The sequence below is a fragment of the Monodelphis domestica genome, chromosome 2 (genome assembly GCF_027887165.1).
Source record: "Monodelphis domestica isolate mMonDom1 chromosome 2, mMonDom1.pri, whole genome shotgun sequence".
Classification (NCBI taxonomy): Eukaryota; Metazoa; Chordata; class Mammalia; order Didelphimorphia; family Didelphidae; genus Monodelphis; species Monodelphis domestica.
Window position 1 is genome coordinate 362,584,584 of NC_077228.1, and position 22,003 is coordinate 362,606,586.

General features: G+C 37.4%; 1 protein-coding gene across 1 annotated transcript in view; it reads right to left on the reverse strand.

The window, feature by feature from the left end:
- The window catches only part of ASCC3 (activating signal cointegrator 1 complex subunit 3), a 411,239-nt gene that overhangs the window by 374,028 nt on the left and 15,208 nt on the right, over positions 1 to 22,003 (reverse strand). Inside the window, exon 2 of the mRNA XM_056818622.1 lies at positions 1,713 to 1,860. Within this exon, the coding sequence (XP_056674600.1) occupies positions 1,713 to 1,811 (99 nt within the window). The 5' untranslated portion in view covers positions 1,812 to 1,860. The remainder of the gene's footprint in view (positions 1 to 1,712; positions 1,861 to 22,003) is intronic.

A 22,003-nucleotide genomic window follows, 5' to 3' on the forward strand; every position in this document is an offset into this window, starting at 1 on the left:
CCCTGGCTCTCAATCCATTGAACCACCTAGTTAGCCCTACTGGTTGCTGTTCTAGATGGGATCAGGGTCTAGAGGGTGGCACAGGAGACCCCTATGTGGGCTAACACCTCAGTCCCCACCTTCACAGCTAAGAGCATGGAAGCCTCCCTGGGTAGGTCAGAACCTACCCAGGCTCAGCTCGGAAGCCAAGCTGGGGGCATGGATGGGCTGCTTTCCATGCTCTGCGTGCAGGGTGTGCACAGGGGTCTAAGAGTCACCTCAGCTCCAAGCTGGAATCCTGTAGCTCCTCCCAAGGGGGAAAGGGAAGGGCACTGAGCAGGGAGATCACCCACAGTCCAGTCTGGGGTCAGGGCCAGGGTCTGCACTCAGCTCTAAACTGGAAGTCTATAGCTCCCCATGGGGGTGGGGTAGTGGGGGTGGTACCTCCCCCAAGGCCAGGAACCAGGGGTGCTGTAAAAGGGCTAGCATAGGTGGGGCTAGTATGTTATAGCTTGGGAAGCTCAGTAGGATGATGCTCTAATAAATGGCTGAAAATGGGAGAGCTGAACCTAGGCACATCCAGCAACCCTCATGACAGGGGACCTAGACTACCTCATTCTCCAACACCCCTTGGAAGGAAGTCTATAGCTAAGGGGGGCCACATGGAGGGAGAATTCTTACCAATCCATGTGGCAGGCTAGCAAGAGAGAGAGTGGGTGTCCTCTCAACAAGGAGCCCCAGGCTGTGTCCAGAATATGAAAGCAGATGAGTGGGTGGGGAAAACAGCAGGAGCAAGCAGAGGGAAGAGAAGGGTGGCTTTGCAAAATTTACCTACTCCCTACTCTATACTCAAAAGCTTTCTTAAAGAAAAATTTTGAGAATTCTCATTCCAACTTCACTGGTTGTCATTCTTTTAGATTTAAATTAATATTTCCAAGTTCTTATTTTCCATAAAGTTTATTAATAATCAATTGAAATAAAGAAAGCAGATAGGCATAGATTTGGTCTCTTTCCTACTCTTTAAGTCTGATTACTTGTAAATCATCCCACATGGTTCTCCATCTGCCTATCCTGTAGCCTTCAAGGAAGTAGAGCCTGGTGGAGGGCACAAAACTTTTTAATCAGTTCATGGACACAGTGCTGACACACAAAATGGGATGAACCTGGTTGGTAATCTGTGAGGGAGAGGAAATGAAACTCCCTCTACACAACATACTGGTATCCTAATAAACAGCAGCAACTATAACCCTGCATGCAGTCAGGGGTTAGGGCACGCAATGGGGGCACAGCACTGGCACACAGTCCCTAAAAAGGTCCAAAAGGTTCCCCATCACTGAGCTATACCATCCAAGGAATAGGAGATAGTTCTTACTACCATGATACAGACCTACAATTAATGAATATATGAGGAAAGGCTCCTCTCAACAAAGTTCTAAGACTGAACACAAACAACAAAAAAACCTAACACTCTATTCTATTTCCAAGTGTTACCACATCTCTGTTTCAATCAGACATAGTATAGTGATGATCTAAGTGAAGGACTATCAATTACGTTTACCTTAGTTCCATCTGGCTAACACCTACTTAGCAGATTATCTTAGAGATGATCTTATATAATCTTTACATCACTGCTCCAAAATCAAAGGCAACAATTCAGTGTTGAAGAAATGAGTCTAAGAATTGCTTGTGTGTATCTGAGTGTTTTACAGTGCTTTTCATATGAAAATCATTACCATTAAGTCAGCTGATTCTTCATTATAATCATCTTGTTTGGTGACAGTTGAGAAGGAGCGCAATGCTCCTGTAAGACGAGGTAAGGCCATATCATTCATTCAGTGGTCCATGTAAGAAGAAATGAAATCCTACTTTGCTTCCTAAAACCTGAAACAGGAAAAAAAAATTATTTTGTTTTTTTTTTCTTTAGTGATCAAATAAAATAAATTCACCTCTACAGGGAAAACAATTGCTGAAATGGCAATTATTATAAATGCTTAAAGACTTACCTTCTATCTTTTCAACACAATGGTATTAAAGTATCTGCTATTAATATATTATATTTCAGGAAAGCCAGGAAGTACAGATGAGAATGGGGGAGACCATTACAAGAAAGAAGGATAGCCAGTGCAAATGCCTCAAGTTGAGGAGTGTTATTGGGGAATTAACTGAGGGTTATGTTGATGGAAAGATAAGATCAGCCAACCTCCACTCCCTCCTTCTCCCCCTTCCTTTTCCTTCCTCCCTCCTCCCTTCCCCCATCAGTTTGTTCTTCAGTTGGTATCACTGGAAATCAGCTTTGGGTGAGTATCTTGATATATCAGACAGATAACTCACTTTTTGATGAGTTTAAACACAATGTTTTATTTAGAAGGGGAAACATAGGGAAGTTGATGGGAGAGAGGGTTTGGATTTCCCTAATCCTACAATACTCCTAAATTGAAGGATAGTGGAATAGAGTCTTTGAATTGGGAAGATGGCTAACAAGTTTGAGGATTTTAATCACTTGAGTCTTGAAGGGAGAAATTGGTGAGAGCAGGATCTTTTCAGTCCTTACTCCTTCTTATCCCAAGAGCAAGAGACCCACTCTCTCAGTTTTGCTGTTCCTTGCTTCAACTGTCTTTCCCAGTCACCATTCCATTCAGAATGCTTTCCTTGATTGACAGTTCTGCAATCTCTGTTCCTTTGGCTCTGCTACAGGCTTTTTCCAATTTTTGTCATCCACAAAATCCCCCATTTTTGTCTTTGGCCAGGATGCAGCCTGCATCCTGTATTGACATTATTTACCTTATAAGTCTGTCTTGCTAAATTTCTAACTATCTTAATTCTTAATTCTTAACCCTATACTATGTTAAATATTCCTTTACCCTCCAAAACAATAAATCCTATTCTGTCTTAACTTATCTCTATGCTAATTTTGGGTATAGGAAAATGGTTTAGGTAATAGGGATCTTACATTAATATAGTTTTGAACATAATAGTAAACCATGTAACAATTTGAATAATTTCAACACTATTTTGACCATGTAACTGTCTTATCGCCTAATGTCTATAACTTATACTAGGTAAAAGTTTCTATGACTAACTTGTTCAAGAAACATTCAATGGGGCACAGCTAGGTGGCTCAATGAATTGAGAGCCAGGCCTAGAGAAGGGAGGTCCTCGATTCAAATCTGGCCTCAAACACTTCTAGCTCTGTGGCCCTGGGCAAGTCACTTGAACCTCACTGCCTAGGCCTTGCCACTCTGCTGTTTTAGAACCAAATCATAGTATTGATTCTAAGAGGGAAAGTAAGGGTTAAAAAAAAAGAATAAGGAAATGTTAAAACACTATGACAATAAGAAGGTAGGGACTAATATTCACACCAATAGCCTCAGACTCAGGAAAGGCTAATTATCCTTCCTCTTCACCTTTACACTTTCACCTTTTCAAGTAGCTCTACAACCTCATAGGGCTTAGCCAGTAAATAAAGGAAATTGAATTCTGAATAAGCTAAAAAGGAAATTCTTTTGCACTTCTAAATACACGGACATCTTTCTAAATGGTGTCATCTCTCTAAAGCCTTTAATGCCATATCCACAGCAGTTCTAGTTACATTGTAGTGATTTAAGAGCTCACACATATTGATCATACTTTCCCACCATGAAAATTTCAGAATCTAATTTTTTCAGAAACAATGCTCAATTTCTTGTCTTTCGAACAAAGCAAAATAAAAAATATCAATTTTACACAATAGTAATAAAAAACAGAGCATCCAGAATTGTTTGGCCTAAAAATATTTCCATTTTCCTGTGCCATTAAGTTAAAAATATCCAGGGGGCAGCTGGGTAGCTCAATGGATTGAAAGTCAGGCCTAGAGATGGGAAGTCCTAGGTTCAAATCTGGACTCAGACACTTCCCAGCTGTGTGACCCTGGGCAGGTCACTTAACCCCCATTGAGTAGCCCTTATCACTTATCTGCCTTGGAACCAATACACAGTATTGATTCCAAGACAGAAGGTAAGGGTTTAAAAAAATATATATTCAGACTCAAATTGAGTTCATCTAGAAACAAAGACAATGTCCCAATGTTTAATAGGAACTTATCCACCATCATACTCTCTACTTTAACTTCCTCCACTGCATTTTTTTTAATCCACAGCCTATAATCCCAAGGGTTCCTAACAATAAAAATTAAACAATTTTTACTTTCTCTATGAAGTCAAATGAATTTCCTTTAATTTAATGAAATATCCGTATGTAATCTTCCAAAATGTATAATCACAACATTTCAAGTTCAAAGCTTTTCTCAAGGATGTTCTGTATAAGGCATATTTATTTTGGATTTGCTTAATGTGCAGAAAATAATTCCATTAACTTAAACTTTAAGAAGAGAGCAAATAGTATCTTAAGAACTTTTCTTTCTATGGCAAATGACTCAAAATATTTAAAAACCACATAAGATCTCTTAGTTTCCTCTGTGTACAAATAATATTTTAAGAACTTTTCTTTCTATGGCAAATGTCTCAAAATATTTAAAAAACCACATAAGATCTCTTAGTTTTCTCTGTGTGTGTGCATGTGTATGTACACACACTCTTATCTCTAATCTTGTCTTTATTAATCAATTAAGCCAAAGCAATACTATACTACATTATCTAATTTGTTTACCTCAGAATTTAACACAGTATAGATATTTAATATGTTCACTGAATTGAAAAATTTGAGTAATCTTGATTTCAATAGTTTTTTTAATGAAGATAGTAGTCGTGTTTTTTACATTATAAAACTTCCATGAATTACTTATTTCTTTTACAAAAAGGAATATAGATAGAATAGGGGAAGTATTTTCCATAGATCTGGAAATATGTAGGTCAAAAATTGCCCCATTTATAAAACTTGAATTTATTTAAGTAACCTTACAAAGTTTATTTTAAAGAACCCCTTCAAAGTAACCAAATTAAAAAATGGTGAAATCACAATAAAGAAATAAAAAATAATTAATAGAACCTACTATACAACTATAACACAACAAAATGGAGAAATTGAAAGAGATTATGTACAAAAAATTAAAGTGAACTAGGTGTAAAATAACTGCCTACTCTGGTCCAGTTCAATTTACAAATGAATTCTATGAAATTTTTAAAGAAAAATAGGTATATTACACATGAAAAAGCATACTCTACCAAACTCCTTTCATGAGACAAATAGTCATGATGATTAAATCAAGGAAAGGCAACCCAAAGGAGAAAAAAAAAACTACAGACCAATATTATGTTAAAAGAGTTTTCTTAATCTATCTCTGTCTCTTTAAGAGGCAAGGGAGCAGAAAGATTTCTCAGTGAGAGCCTCTTAACTGATAGGCTTCTGTGTAAGAGATCTGAAGATTCTGTTACCTAGGAGACAAAGTCAGTATAAAAAGAAAAGAAGTTTGAAGTGAGCTTTTGCCTCTGGAGTTTCCTAGAGTATAGGAGCTCTGTCTGTCTTTGTCTCAGTCAGACTGACCATTGGAATTTCTGACAGTTGAGGTAGAGAAAACAGATTTAAGGAGGCTGGAGTTTGATGAATGCTTATTGATTAGTTTAGGTAGTTAGATAGAGAATATACTCTTAGGTAGTATAAGATGATATTAGAAATTAAGTCTTATATTAGTTTAGAGATAAGAAATAGAGAAGTTGGCTTGAGAAAGAATTGGAGTTTCAAACAGAGCTGAGACAATGTCACTTTCAAATCTAATGGGTTTTTTCTGTGACAGGTGCTCTCTATGCATGGCAGTTGGTCTCTGGGAGTGACAGTTACTCTCTGGGGGTGTGGCTGTTCTCTGAGGTCTTGAATAAGGTGACATCTTGAGACTCTGAGTGTTTGAAGGAGGTAATTCATTCTCTCTCTCTCTCTCTCTCTCTCTCTCTCTCTCTCTCTCTCTCTCTCTCTCTCTCTCTCTCTCTCTCTCTCTCTCTCTCTCTCTTCCCTCCCTCCCTCTTCCTCCCCCCTCCCCACTTGGAAAACACTATTGACTATCTATTGCTTTTTTTTATAGATTGTTTAAACTCTGAGAAGATCAAAGAAAGATCTGGACTTTGGTTTGGCTAACCTGCTAAGGCTCAGAGTCCTAACTTGGTTCTTGCTGAGACTCAACCAGCTAGCCTTTGTTATTTTTATAACTTGGAGGTAAAGATCAGAATTATAAGGAAAATAGTATTAGTTTATTTAGAATAGTAAAAATTTGGTTTAGTCAGATCAGGAAAGATCAGGGTAGCCTGTGGACAAAGGAGAAGTGATTCCTTGTAGAACCAGGGAGTTTTATTTGGGTGGAGTTAGAATCCCTTAGAGTTAGAAATCCTTTTTATCCTTATACTTTCAATAAATATTTTATTTTTTATAACAAGAGTCTCCTTAGCATTCTTGTGCCTGGCCCTGAAGAGAATCCCATTATGAGCTTCGCTTCACTGATATGAACTGAAGATACCTTGTAAGCCCAGCAAACAGAGTATCAAAATCAGTATCTAAATCCATAATTAATCCATTGCCTATTATTTTTACAGTTTGCCTTTTATTTTTATAGTAGACAGTGTAGTTAAGATAGGCCTGTTCTGGCAGGCAGAAGAACCTGCCCTCAAAGTTAGATTATGGCTCTTTAGAAATTTTAGTTAAGATTGGAATTTTAGGCCTGCTTATAAGATATGAGAGTAATATTCTCACTTTCCTGCTTCCTATTTACTATCCAAACTTTCTCCTCAAAATTAAGTGTTTTGTACTTTACCAAATTGCTCCCTTAAATCTTGTCAAACTCCTACCTTCACAGCCACTAATAAAATACTACTTATTCAAAGCCTTGAAATATATTCCTGGCAACAAAAAATAATAAAGCAAAACAATCCAAAAAAGTATTCACCATGACTAGATTTATACAAAAAATTCAAGACTGTGTGAACCTTAAAAATTCTCAGACCCTACTTCATAAGGTTTGGTTAAGACCATTCCCATTTTAAACAATGAAGGAACTTAGATCAGGAATGTGAGACCTCTACTCCACCCCTACTTAAGCCTACTTTAGGGGAAGAAACTCCTTGCTGAACAATGAAAAATACTTAAACCCATACTTATAGTAAGGCAAATGTTCTTAAGCTGTGCCTATTTTTATATATAATACAAAAGGGTGCTAAGTACCAAAGGTCAGGCAACTTATGAATTTACAAGGAGCAAAGAGGTGAGAATTTACTCAGAGGTTTTCTGGTGTGAACTTAATCAAAAATGTAAGCCTTCTAAGGTGTGAATTAAGAATGGTCTGTCCTTTGGAAAACGTCTACTGTGATTGGTAGATGTGAGAACTTAGGGGAGGTGACATAGGAGAAATTTCACTTTAAAAGGAGAGGTTCAAGACAGTCTCAGGAGAGTCAGCTGGGAAAGGCTGAATTGGAGGAGGCAGCTGGTCAAAGCTGCCTTGAAGGGTCTCTCTCAGGACTCTCTCGCTGGAGCTCCCTCTGAGGAGACTCTGTCCCTCTGGACTCTCTCTCTCTCAGGACTCTCTCCGGGACTATCTCAGAAGTACTCTCTCTGGAGATGGCAGATGGCCAAAGCTGAGCTAGTCTCTCTCTGAACACTAGAATCTTTGCTTGGACAAATCTTGTGGTGAGTGGATAAAGGACCGACTGATCTTTCTCTTAGGGCTTGGGCCTGGGTTGGCCAGCCTATCCTTTTCTCATTATTTCCTTTTTTTTCTCTCTCTCCCTTTCTTTAATTCCTCATTTGTATTAATTAAAATTCTCTATAAAACCCAGCTGACTTGGGTATATTTTAATAATTGGGAATTTTTCCCTGGCGACCACCTTATATTTGATTAAAAAACAAGACACTGTCTGGAAACCATATTTTCTGCGGTCACAATTTTAACAACCACTCTTATATCTGCCACAATTTAAGTCTTCCACTATTTTAATCATTACAACTGTTAATCACATTAAAAAAATATACCAAACTACATGATTATATCACAAGAAGCAGGGACAGCCTCCAACATACAGAACTCATTTGTGAAAAAACTACAAAGTACAGGCATAGCCCAATTAGAATAACAAAAAATTATCTTTGTAAAACCAAAAGCTAGTATTATATGTAATGGAGAAACCCTAGAAGCCTTCTGAATAAATACAGGAGTAAAGCAAGAATTCCTCCTTTCTTCAATGTTATATTACAGTCCTTGAATTGTTCACAGTAGCAATAAGATTGAGACAAAATTGCTTCTGTAAAGTAGCTACAAAACTGAACAATATATTTAGAGTAAGTAATTGATTAATGTTTGCTTCTCTCTTTCTTTCCCTCTTTATGCAGCATTAACATAATCCAAGCTGGAATAATAGAAAAGTAAATTCCATTCAAAACAACTACAAACTGAAAAAAAATATATTGGGAGTCAACATACCATGCTACAACCAAGATTTATGTAGTTAAAATTATATAACATTACATAACATCTCCATGCAATAAAGAACTACTTTTTAAAAGATGAAATAAAAATAACAAACCTACCTAAATTAATTTACAACTTTACTATTATCAAACTACCAAGTGGCTACTTTATAGATATATTTTAGTAATAAGTCTCAAAGAGGCAAAGAAGTGCATTTCAGGAAAACTAGACAGCCTGTGCAAAGGAAATGCTATGTAGGAGGAAAAGTAAGATGGCTAGTATGACAGGAACGTAAAGTGTATTAAAGTAATATCTAAAAAACCTAGAAAGGTAGTTTGGAGTGACACTGAAAAGGACTTTAAATATCAAAGAAATTTGTACTTGTTCCTGTAGGTAATAAGTCACTAAAGTTTACTAAACAGGTAACTACCAAAGCTATTTCTATCCTTTAAGAATAACACCTTAGAGGGGGCAGCTGGGTAGCTCAGTGGATTGAGAGCCAGGCCTAGAGATGGGAGGTCCTAGGTTCAAATCTGGCCTCAGCCACTTCCCAGCTGTGTGACCCTGGGCAAGTCACTTGACCCCCATTGTCTAGCCCTTACCACTCTTCTGCCTTGGAGCCAATATACAGAAAGTCAATTAGGAGGCTACTACAAACAGTCCAGATCAGAGGTGATAAGGGACTAAAGGAGGGTGGAAGTTTAGGATGAGTTAAGCAATAGGATGATGACTAGTGAGAATCAGTTCCAAAGCAAAGGTGATGAAAAGACAATGCAGTCAGGGGGTCTACATGAAATTATGAATTTTCCCTGGCAAGGTCATAAAGGAAAGACATTCTCAGCAAAAATAATCACCAACCTTATTGATATCATCATTTCAGAAAAGACAAAAAATAGTCAAAGGATTAATCTTCTTTCCATCAAGTCAGTCACTTCAGAATCAAAAGCATATTAGAAAAATAGCATATGAAATTTTTCACCAGACTAGCCTTTGGATAAAGAGGGTGCTTCAGTTTATACTTCTTTCAATTCAACACATTTCACAAAAGGTAATCTTCTGGTCCCTTTGCTCTTCTCAAAAAAGAAGATGGAACTCATTAAATTTTGTTTTGTTAATCCACAAACTTGATAAACCATCACCAAAAACAAACAAAAAAAAAACCCCGATACTCTCACCTAAGTTCTGAAAGAGATTTAATAGCAAGGGTTAGTAATGAGGTCACATATGATACCATAACTTTTTTTTTAAGCCTCTATGTTTCTTATTGAAATAACTAAAAATAAATTATACTTGTCAAGATAATATAGTAAAGTACATTTTATGATACATAAGTTTGGATTGTATCTTTTCCTTCAAGTTAACTTTTCCTCAACATATCTTGCTCATTAGAATAAAATCAGTGTCCTGATTTGAAAATTTTACTAAATACTGTCTGTGTCCAAAAAAGATTTCACTAGTTCAGAAGGGAATGTGTTCAAAATTCTATTTTTGTCACTGTTCTGCAAAAACTACCACACAAGACTCTTTAAAAAGATAACTGAATCTTTTAAATATTAATTAGAAAACAGAGGGGAAAATATTTGTACATTAGGACCAAAAGAAACATACACCTCAGTAAAGCACTAAAAATGAGACAAAAGAAACTATGACAAAGAAAGTCAAGGAAAATCACCCATAAATTCCTCCATCCAGTCCACGAAAATACAAAATAATTGCCAGAAACCTGAAGAAGTCTTGAACAGAGATAAGTCATGGTAAATGTAAGATATAGTCCAATTACAGAGAAGGAAACAGGCCCTGATAAGCATCTAATAAAGGGTAGTCCAGCAGTTCTGGCAAGAAGAAGCCCTAAGGGGGCAGCTGGGTAGTTCAGTGGATTGAGAGCCAGGCCTAGAGAGGGAAGCCCAAGGTTCAAATCTGGCCTCAGACACTTTCTAGCTGTGTGACCCTAGGCAAGTCACTTAACCCTCATTACCTAGCCCTTACCACTCTTCTGCCTTGGAGCCAATACACAGTATTGACTCCAAGACAGAAGGTAAGGGTTTAAAAAAAAAATTTTTTTTTAAAGAAGCCCTAAGAACCATTCTGCACAGGAATGATGGAGCTCTGGTGACAGAGGGAGACAAGATCAAAATAACATCTAGGAAGCCTAATTCCAGTTCAACATCCAAGCAAATATGAACCCTAACAGGAGACAAAGCCAAATAATTCCTCTGGAAGGTGGGGCCTCTGTCACCACACAGAAACAAATAGGGCCTCACACACACACAAACCATTAATTTGGAAAGTTTGACACAAATACAAGCCTTAACCCTGAAACTGAGGTTGATCTTATCAGCAGAGAAGAAAAAGGCTGGAAACAATGAAAAAATACTTTGGAACTGAAGTCCAAAAGCTAAAACCGGAAGAGAAGTCATCCAGATGAGCACTGAAAGGGGGGGTGGGGATGGGGGTGGCACAAGATTACCCAAAATAAGACTATTAGAGAGAAAAGAATGGCAAAGAGAATACCATGTTAATAGATAGTGTTAAAACTCACCCAAGAATTATGAGAAGAGGGAATTAACACTCCCTTTGTTTCTTTTTTTAACTTAATCAATCAGGAACTTGAACATCCTTTATCATTAACTGAAAGTTCAGAGAAATAAAGTCCACACCCTCAGAGACAGGAAAATGATCCCACAGGCGCTGCCCCCATGGACAGTGTCAGACAAATTAAAGAACTATGATTGGTTCCTGAGATGTTATGTGGAAGAACTAGTGGGTGAAGAAAATTGTTTATAAGGTGACCCAGCACGAAGTAAGAGATTCCGATTCTTACTACCTCACTGGAGGGATTTGGATTCCGACTTTACTGACTCTGGGCACTCTTGCTGAAAGAACTCTCCCTGTTTTTGGCTGGAAATTTGACTCTTGGGGGCAGAAGGGGGGGAAGTATATTTCATCGGATCGGCAATTAGGGTATTTAGCTAATCTGCTCCCTATCTCTTTCCTACATTTCCCTCTCTTTACTATCTCTGCTTTGCTGTAATAAAGCTATTAAAGCTATTCAGTCTCATAATTTTAATTGTAATTTTTACAATTTGGTGACCCTTTTTAACTATTACATTTAAATGTCATGAAAGTCAGAGTAGGTCACACACAAAATAAAATCCCAAAGAGGCAACAAGGAATATTAAAATAAAATTTAAAAATCATGGTTTTTTTAAAGCAACAAAAAAAATTAATACAAATGATCTATGAAACACATCAAGCAAAAATACCTTAAAAATTACTGAACTACCTGAAAATCCTAACAAGGACCAAGAAGAGCTTTAGAACAGCAATGCTTCCCACCAAGTATCCAGTCAACACTCTAGGAAACCCTGTAGAGATAAAGACTAGCAACTGCTCCTGCAGATGTTACAATCACTTCTATGGAAGACCCAGAAAGCAAAGTTCTTGGCACCAAATTCCTTGGAAAAGTCAAATGGTTTAACATGAGAAATTGATGATTTTATCAAAAGAAATTACATTAAAGGAGAGGCATTACCAAATAGTTTTGCTGGTATATCCTAAGGGACATCGGATACTTCCATCTAAACTGTAGCTATGCTATCTCCCTCATATGATGAGAACTCCTTAAGAACAGAGACACTTTACAATTTTTATCCCTGATTCTCAGCCCAGTGTATTATAAATATTATATGCTTAAGAGATGATTCATTAATTTATTGATTCATTCATAACTAAAAACATTTTTGATACTATATTTTGAGAAATCATAAGTAAAAAAAAACTGCCCAAATCTCTCAGAAACAGAAAACAATGAAAATAGAAAGACTACATGAGTTATTAACTGTGCAACCCTTGGCAAGTCATTTAACCCTGTTTGCCTCAGCTCCTCGTCTAAAAAAAAAATAAAACCAGAGAAGGGATACCACATACTCTACTATCTTTGCCAAGAAAACCCCAAATGGGGCCAACAAAGAGTCTCAGAACAGAAAAATGCTTGAACAACAAAGTTGTATGACCTTCCACAAGTTACTCCTATTTGTGTCAATTACTTTTACTATAAAATGGAGATAATAATAGCATCTACCTCCCAAGGTTGTTATGAGAATCAATTGAGGTAATATTTGTACCTAGAAAACGATAAGTGCTATATAAATGCTAATTATTTTAATTATTACTTTAAGAAGTCAGAAATTTAAAATATTTAAAAGTAGCTAAGTCAAAATATGGATTAAAGAAGCAAAACATTCCATTTACAATTTTAAAGTGGACACAAGCTCAGAGTACAGTCCCTTAAAGGGTACCTACTCAAAAAAGTGGGAAAATGTCTTAAGATACACATCAACTACTTCTAGCAGCCCTTATCCTATTTTTTTCCCCAATGGAAATAAAGGACATTTGGGGAAGGAAAGTGTAATAATTAAAATAGGTTTAATAAATTTAAGATTGTGGTTACCATTTATAATAATTAAATATTAAGTCATAAGATTATTAGTAGATTTAGTATCTTTATTACAGTGATAGTAAGAGAGGGAAATATAGGAAGGAGGTAGAAAATATTGCCTAACTAAAAATACCCTAAGTCCCAGTCTGAGCACCTCCAGACTGGAATGCAAATCTGAATGCTAATCTCATCAGCCCACAAATGTTTCAACCACCAAAGATGGACACCAAAGTCAAAAAGGGCAGTCTCTCACATCAAGGAGGCATAAGTGTCCCTCTTCAGCCCAAGTCTCCAATGTAGAAAGCTGAATCTTGATCAGAATACAGTCTGAATCAGAAAGTCGAAATTCAAAGCTGCAAAAGAACCTCACCAGAGCCCACACCCACAAGGCAAAAGCACAATAAGTCCAAGATCCCAGGAGCTCCGGCTTATATGCAGTTTTTCTCCACCAATCAGCTCTCCTCATTACATCTCAGGAATCAATCACAGTCTCCAAATTTGTGTAATGGGGGGGGGGGGGGGAGGAAAGGGGGCAGTGCTCATGGTCTTTTTAGGGTATGAACTTCCCCTTTTCTAATAAAAGGTTCCTACTAAGTGTTAATGACTATATGAAAGGCAGGGGACTCCAAGTTCTTGATTGATCAAGTTAAAATGAACAAAAGGAATTTCAATTCAATTCTCACTACTGATAGTTACCAGAAAAAGAAAGTTAAGGAAGCATTTAAAAGAAACCCCACAGAAAGTACACACAAAGAACAGAAAGCACAGATAGAATAGTTTTGAAAGTAACATTAAATTTGTTATGTACTTTTTAAAAACAAAAACAAACTATGTAATAGAAATGTGCAGCTTTATATGCTCAGTTTTATATATGAAAATGCTCTTTTTTTGAGTTTTAAGTACAGAGCAAAATTGTTTTAATACATCAAAATGAACACTATTCCCAGTAAAAGAAATGAGTGAGAGGAAAAGAGTAATAATAATAAACACTGGTATAAAACTTTAAAATTTACAAATTACTTCATATATTATTTTATCCTCATAATAGCCTATAAGTACTACAGATCTTATTATCCCCATTTTATATATGAGGAAACTGAGGCTCAAAGGCTTAAATAATTTCCCTGATTACACAGTTGTCATCAAAAACTCAAACTCAAGATTCTTATTACTCTTAATCTAGCTTTCTTCATTATACTATATTACTTCCTAAAAACAAAACTTTATATATTGATTAAAGCTTCTTGTAAAATAATGAAATACTGTTTTTAATGGAATGAAGATATTAAAAGTGTTTACAAATAAGAATAGATTCTAACAAGATTATAATTAGAACAGCAAAATGAATGTCATTCTATAAACATAAAATATTCTTCATTTCCCTTCTTTCAAATTACCAACACAACTTAGAACCATTAAGTGATCAATTACATTTCATTTGTTTTTTCTTTCCTTGTCAGTTTCAATCAAGGACTAAATAAACCAGGACAATTCATTAAATACCCATTTTCAGAAAACTTAAGATTATTCAATTACAAAGTTCTTCATTCTTTTTTTCATATCTGGGTGGCCTCAAAACATAACTGCACTCTATATAGCAATAATGAAATTACCCTATTTATATTGCCTTTTAAAGTTTTATTTCTTCCGTGTATTTTTTGTAGCATTCCAAGCATATTCACATCTATGAAATATAAATGATTGTATGATTGCTGTGTCTTCTGACACAAGGTTATACACAAGGTTTGTGAATGAAATCTTGACCTGGCCATGCGGCCTATTGCCTAAGACAAACTCATTAACATTTTGGCTCAGAGTCTCATTCCATTGAGAAAGCAAGAGTTGAAATCTACATGCCCAAAAAGGTGTTACTCTTACCACACCATCCAATCTTATTTGTCTATGCCTTGTAATGTGATCGCTACTGTGCTTGAGAATGCCACCCTAATCACTCAGGAATAAAGAGAGAGACTGCCCCCATGAATCTTCTCTTGGATCTTCAATCTGCTCTAGGAATCTCTCTGTCTCTCTCCCTCTCTAATCCTTCTCCTCCACCTCATGTTCCTTAGTTCTTATATTTTCCTTCCAAAGAGAATATCATAGGGGTTTGCCTGCCCTATTTAAACACTGATTTGTCTATGTCTGTCATTCTTCACCCTGGTTCTCGGATTCCCTATCTCTCCTCAGGTCCCTATCACAAAGGAAGAACCCCCTCTTTGTAGACCTGCTTATCAGGACTCTACATTTTTCAATGTTTTATTGATGCCCTTTTTTTTCTTTTCCCCCAACTATGACTTCCTATCAATTCAATTTCCCAAAAGCTAGTGTTTTCAAAGCTCAGCCTAAGTGTCCCTTCCTACATAAAACCTTTCATAATTCCATCCAGCTGCTAGTGCCTTCTCTTTTCCCCAAACTTATTTATATGTTTGTGTGTCCCTGGTATTTTTTCTCCAATAGAATGTAAGCTCCTTTGAGGGCAAGGACTATTTGTTTTTGTATGCCTACTGACAGGGGCGAAGATGACCACTGAGTAGCAAGAACTTTCTAAATCTCCTCCCAAAGGATCATTACAAAGCACCTCAAAAGGGCAGAAATCAAAATCAGTCAAATAAAGGGGCTCTCCCTCAAGAGGCAGCCTTAAAGGTAGGCAGTTTGGGGGAATTTTCCAGGCTATAAGAAGGTGAAACTACACTTATCTAAGCATAAGTTGAGCACCCCCTCCCCCACACCACCTACCACACCAGAATAAGAGTGAGGGCTGGACAAAGTCTAAATTCTCTGGGGCTGGCTAACCACAAACTTACCCCTGAAGGCACTGCAAGGTCTTGACAACAAGACTTAGGACCCAAGGCTAAAGAGCGTGGAGCCTGAGCAGAAACAAGGCTGGCCACAGCAGAAGCAGCAAAAACTGGAAAAATTGCCTCAGGGCAAAAAGCTTTAAAGTATGCTACACAAAGAATTACCTAGAACAGTGATGGTGAACCTATGATGGCGAACCTATGACATGTGTGTCAGCACTGACATGCATAGCCATTTTCAATGACATGTGGCCACATGAGGGGATCCTAGCCCAGGGAGAGCAGTAGTCGGAACACACCAGGTGCTTAAGGGCACATGGGGCTCCTGCTGGAGCAGGGAAGAAAAGCATGCCTGCCGAAGGAGAATGTGCAGTCAGGCAGGTGGGTGGCAGCCCCTGCTCTCACAGGTCACCCCCCCCCCCCAAGCCAGCCAGCCAGCTGGGGAGGAGTAAGGCAGAATTGGGTCAGGCCAACAGAAGACTGGGCAGGACTCCAGCCCACATGCAATGGAGGAGTGCCTGGAACCAATTACCAGACACTTTTAACACCCTGAAAAATATAGCAATGGCTTTACTCACAATTTTTCCCTCTACGTACTTTTGTGAGACCTTATTCTTAGCATTAAATAATATCAAAACCAACAAAAGAAACAGATTGACAGATGAAGTTAGTAGTGCTTGCTTCAGCTTGAAGTCTACAAAATACCAACCTTCAACTGAAGATTTAGCCAATGAAATTCAATAACAAAAAAAGTCACGAATAGGCAGGTTAGTTAAAGAATTCCCCCTCCCCCTCACCTATCTTAGTTTACAGCACCCCACACAAGTTAAATAATATCAAGACCAACAAAAGAAACCGACTAACAGATGAACAAAGAAGTCACTAAACAGGTAAGTTAAATAATTAGTTTTTGGTTTATTAAAAACAGTTATATATTACAATTGTACATTTTTGTTATTTAAATTATAAATATCATAAAATTATGTGGAGTTTTTCTCGAAGTAACACACCAGTATTTTTGGTGAATTTTGACACACCAAGCTCAGAAGTTTGCCCATCACTGGCCTAGAAGATACTACCAATGCAAATGCCCCTTATCTAAGGGTGAGGTTCTCTCCTAGATTCTCTTTTTTTCCCTCAATCAACAAGTGGGAATCAGTGAACAAGAGGAAGTTCAGACAAGGCCAATGCAAAGACCTACCAGACAAAAGCTAATAAAGCAATGTCCACCAACATCCAGGAACCACAATCCACAAGTAGAAAAAGACGTAAGCAGCAATAGAAAAAGCTTTTGACCCTGGATAATTTCTATGGAGAAAAAGTGTAAATGCAACAGCAGAGTGACAAACAAGCAAACATATCCAAACTTTCCCCAAAAAATGGAAACTGGTCACAAACTCTAAAGGAACTCAAAAAGGAGTTCAAGAACCAAGTAAGAATGATAGAAGAAAAATGGAAAGAAAAGTGGGAAAAAGAAATGAACGTAATTAAAAATAGAAAATATCAGCTTAAAAGACAAAATTGACCACATGGAAAAAGAAACACAGAAATTATGTGAAGTAAATAATAAGCAAATTGGAGACCAGAATTGACTTGCTGGAAGCCATGAAAAGCAGGATAGAACAAACCAAAAAGGAAAATCAAAAGATCATGGCTGAAAATCAGTCTTTAAAGACTAGAACTGGGCAAGTAGAAACTAATGATCTCACAAGAAAATAAGAATTAATAAAGCAAAATCAAAAGAATGTATCCCTACTGACCAACACAGTAGTGGCAAACAATTGGTGACTGATACTGGCTCTCACACTAGGCCAGCTAGTTCACAAAGTTCTGAATCCAGCTAATTGTATATTATGTAGCAAATACACATCAATCCATCTTGTTTACAACGATAGCGTGAAAAACTTTGAAATGCTTTGTTTAAATTTAGTATATTGTGTTCACTGGATTCCTCTAATGGACCAGTATAGTTAGCCTGTAAAAAAAAAAAAGGCACTGGAATAGTCTGACTATATAACATGATGAAATCATGCTGGCTCTTACTTAACAAAAATATATAAAGGGCTTACTATGTGCCATTGTGATAGGCACTGACTGGTATACAAAAAAGAGGGCAAAAACACTGTCCCTGTGCTTGGTAGGGCTCACATTCTAATGAAGAAACAACATATAAATAACAATGTATTATGAAATATACAAATAAACATCAATACATACCAATTAAATGTACACAAAATATTTACAAGGTAACTTTTTGGGGGGAGGGAGATTTGGAATAGTGAAAAAGGCACTCCAATGTATGGATGAGGAAAGGCTACTCAAATAAAGGTTCATTCAGGTACGTTTAAGTAGGATGTGACACTTGAGCTGAACTTTGAAGAAATGTAAGGAGTCTAAGAACAAAAGTGAGAAGGGAATGTAATCCAAGCATGAGTGGCAGCCTTTGCAAAGGCACTGGAAAGGGGAGGGGTAGGAAGATTGTCATGTATAAAAAATGGAAAGGCCAGTTTAATTCCCCTCATGGTAGTCCTAGCTGACTACTTCATCTCAATTTCCTTTGCTATTTCATCCTATCTTGCCCCTTATCTAAGGGTGAGGTTCTCTCCTAGATTCTCTTTTTTTTCCTCAATCAACAAGTGGGAATCAGTGAACAAGAGGAAGTTCAGACAAGGCCAAGCTTTGAAAGTAAAAATATGGGGGCAACTAGATGATTTAATGAAAAGAGAGCCAGGTCTGGAGATGGGAGGTCCTGGGTTCAAATCTAGCCTCAAAATACTTCCTGTCTGACCCTGGGGAAGTTACTTAACTTGCATTGCTTAACCCTTATTGATCTTCTGCTTTATCATATACTGATTCTAAGGCAGAAGGTAAAAGTTTTAGAAAAATAAAATTTTAAAGTAATATACATACGTGATTCATCACTTGTTTATATGGGTATGTGATTTGGGGTTTTTGTTTTAAAGGATTGCTCTTTTACAAAAATAATAATATGGAAATGGGTTTGAGTGATGTGTGTGTGTGTGTGTGTGTGTGTGTATATAACCCAGTGGAATTGCTTATCAACTCTGGGAGGGGGAAGGGATGAGGGGAGGGAGAAAACATGAATCATATAACCATGGAAAATTTTTAAAAATAAACAAGTAACATAACATACATAACAGAGGTTCAATTCTCTTTTATTCCTTTTTATAACAAAAATATTTACATCATTTGGAAATTGTGAATTATGAGGAAAGTTATTTTGCTGTTATTACTTCTTAAGCTAGAAATTCCAGAGTAGAATTGCGACCAGAATGCCTTCCAGGTCTATATTCTTTGCAGAGATTACAAAGATTAGAGATACAATATCATTTAAAAGGAACAGCAAGAAGGCTAAGTTGGCTGAACTGAACACAAGATGAAGAAAAATGTGTAATAAATCTGGACAGGTAAACAAGAGTCAGGATAGTAAGGGATTTAAATGCTAAAAGGAGGAATATATATATTTGATCCTATAGAGTAAGGTAATCAGACCTGCCTTTAGGAATATCTCTGGTCAGCTCTATGGAGGATGGATTAAAAAGGAAGTGACTATGCAAAGAACTCAATTAGCAGGCTCTTTAAATAGTCATGGCAAGAACTAATGAATTGGAAAGGGAACAGATTGGAGAGATGCTGTGAAGGCAAAACTGACAAAATTTGGCAATTGAATGAACATGTTGGGTGAGGGTGAATGTAGAATCCAGCACAACTCTTAAGTTGCAAATCTGAGTGATGGGAAGTATGACAATACTCTCAAATGATACATAAAAGTTAAATAATGGAGTAGATTTAGAAGGAAAAATGAGTTCTCTTATTAACATGCTGAGATTGACATTCTTGAACATTTCCATTCAAAATGTTTAGCAGGTAATTTGTTTATAAGGAACTAACAAGCTGAAAAGGGAGACTAGTGTAATATAAGATCTAGGAGTCATCTGTATAACTAAACCCAAGGAAGCTGATGAGGTAATCAAAAATGAAAGCTGAGAAAGTTTCAGGACACAATTGTAGAGTACATTCTGAATTATAGGGTGTGATATGGATAAAGATCCAGTAAAGCTTCTGAAAAGGAATGTTCTGACAAATGTTAGAAGAAAACCAGCATAGAGGAGAGTTATGAAAAATAACAGGGGAGGAAAGTATCCAGATTCAGGTCATCCTCTTTGCATAGTTAACACCATCACTGTATCCATAATCACATCTCTCCCATGACATTCTCTAGGATCTAGTCTATAGATCATCAACCTATTTAATTACCAGTATTTGCTAATTTTCTGTTTTTCAAATATCTTGTCTTTCCTAACCTTCTACACTCATGAAAGTATTTTCTCTTTCACCTCCTTAACTACCAAATTTCTAGAAATGTATACTCAGACTCATCAGCCAACAACCCTCAAATCCTAGCAGTCTGACATATTCATCTCACTATAAAAACTCGTCTTTCTGACATCATCAGTGACCTCTGTAAAAGAACGGATTCTCTCTTTTATAAATATTGGATGGTTGGTTTGTCTCACTGGTTAGGATGACCAGTAAGGAATTGAGAAGACCAAGTGATCAGGAAGCAGGGGCTAAAGTAAACTCTGTTGAGAGAGAGGAATGGCAGGACCTCTTTCTCCCTCCCTAGGATGAACAGGATCAAGAGATTTGAGATAATCTCTAGAGAGAGGGAAAGATGAATTCCCCTCTCTCCCCTTCCTCAAAAGACGTCAAGCAGACTATATCTCAAGTCCCCTTGGGAGTAAAAGCTGAGGAGATTGAGATGTTGGACTCCCCTGTCAGCAGCCTCAGAGGGAGGTTTCCAATTTACCTTCCTCAATGGAAGTATGTAGCAAGCCTTGTCTGGCCTTGCCACAGAAAGGGACTGGACTCAAGCTTTGAAGACTGTCCCCAATTACCTAAACACCCTTCCTGTTATTGAAAATAGGTCAAACCCAAATTTGACTTGTAAACTAAAGGATTTATTGGAAAGATAGGGTAATGGGTTGAGGGGAAGTGGGTGAAGGCTGCCCTGACAAGTTATCCACACAAGCAGCTGGTTCAAGAGGCAGATGCCAAATGCCCACAAAGGCGTCTGCCCTTTTCTGAACTGACTGCTCTTTTTATAATCTAAATTGCTAGTCTATCTAAAGGATTAATCTTGACAACAGTTTAGGAAAGGCAAGGAGAGATCAGGAGGAACCCAGAGGGTGGGGCTCTGGGTTTTGAGAGAAGTCCTAGCCTGCACCTCCTCAGGAACTTGTGTTCTTTGTAGCAGGTGGAGGAAAGCAGTAGTTCTTTGAGAGAAACAGCTTCAGGATTAAAGGCAGGAATCAAGGTCTTCTCTCATGGCTTCAGGGGTCCTTTCAGCCACTCAGAAACTTAACTGTTTAGTTTTCAGTCCTGAGAGGAAAGACCCAGGGCTCTCCAGAATGGCCCCCAGGCAACAGTTTTCTCCCATAACCCCTTGCTGTTCAAACTGTCACTCCAGCCCCTGTCAGTGAACTGTAGGATTCCAAAAGACTTCCTTGCTAATCCCAACACCTCTTAATTATAAAATTATAAATTACAAAATTGTATTAGGTGGATCTTTTCTTAGGTGGTTTATGGTAATATGGGATTGCTGAGCAACCACACAGAGCAATAAGGTAGTGAGAAGCTGGGATTTAGAATGAGTAAATTGACTGAAAATCTGACAGATAGCTCACTCTCAATTTGTTAGAAACAAAGGTTTATTTTAAGGATGGAGGGGAAAAGGAGTTTGGATAGGAGAGAGGGGTTAGGACTTCCCTGATCTAAAGTAAATCTTAACATGAGTAAAATTATATAGTCTTAGAAGAGGGATGTTGTTAACAGTTTAAAGATCTTCAGAGTCAAACTTCTAGTATTACAGAGAGAAAATTCAGTAACCAACAGGCAGAGGAAACCTTTTCAGCCCTTCCTCCTCAAGTGTCCAGAATTAGAGTTCCCAGCAGCAGTTTGAGTTTCTCTGTTTAACTGCCTTCCTCCAGGTCACATTCTCCCCTGAAATTTTCCTTGATGGAGGATCTCCAAGCTTCCATTCATTGCATCTGTTTCTCCAGGTTTTCTGCAATATTGCTCTCTCACAAAAAAACAATGCCTTGTTCTTCAATCCACCTCATTAACCTTTCTATAGCATCAAATATTCCTAGCTATACTCTCCTACTTGATCCTTTCTTCCCTTGACTTTTTCTAATATTCTTGTCTCCTTGTTCTCCTTTCTAATCCATTTGAGTGTCTGCTTCCTAATTTCCTCTTCTTCCAACCATAAGTGAGGCTGTCTCCCAAAATTCTGTCCTTAATCTTCTTCTCTCTATACTCTCTTCTTATATTTTCTTCTTAACATACTCATTCATTTCTTAACATATACTGAAGACTACATCATAC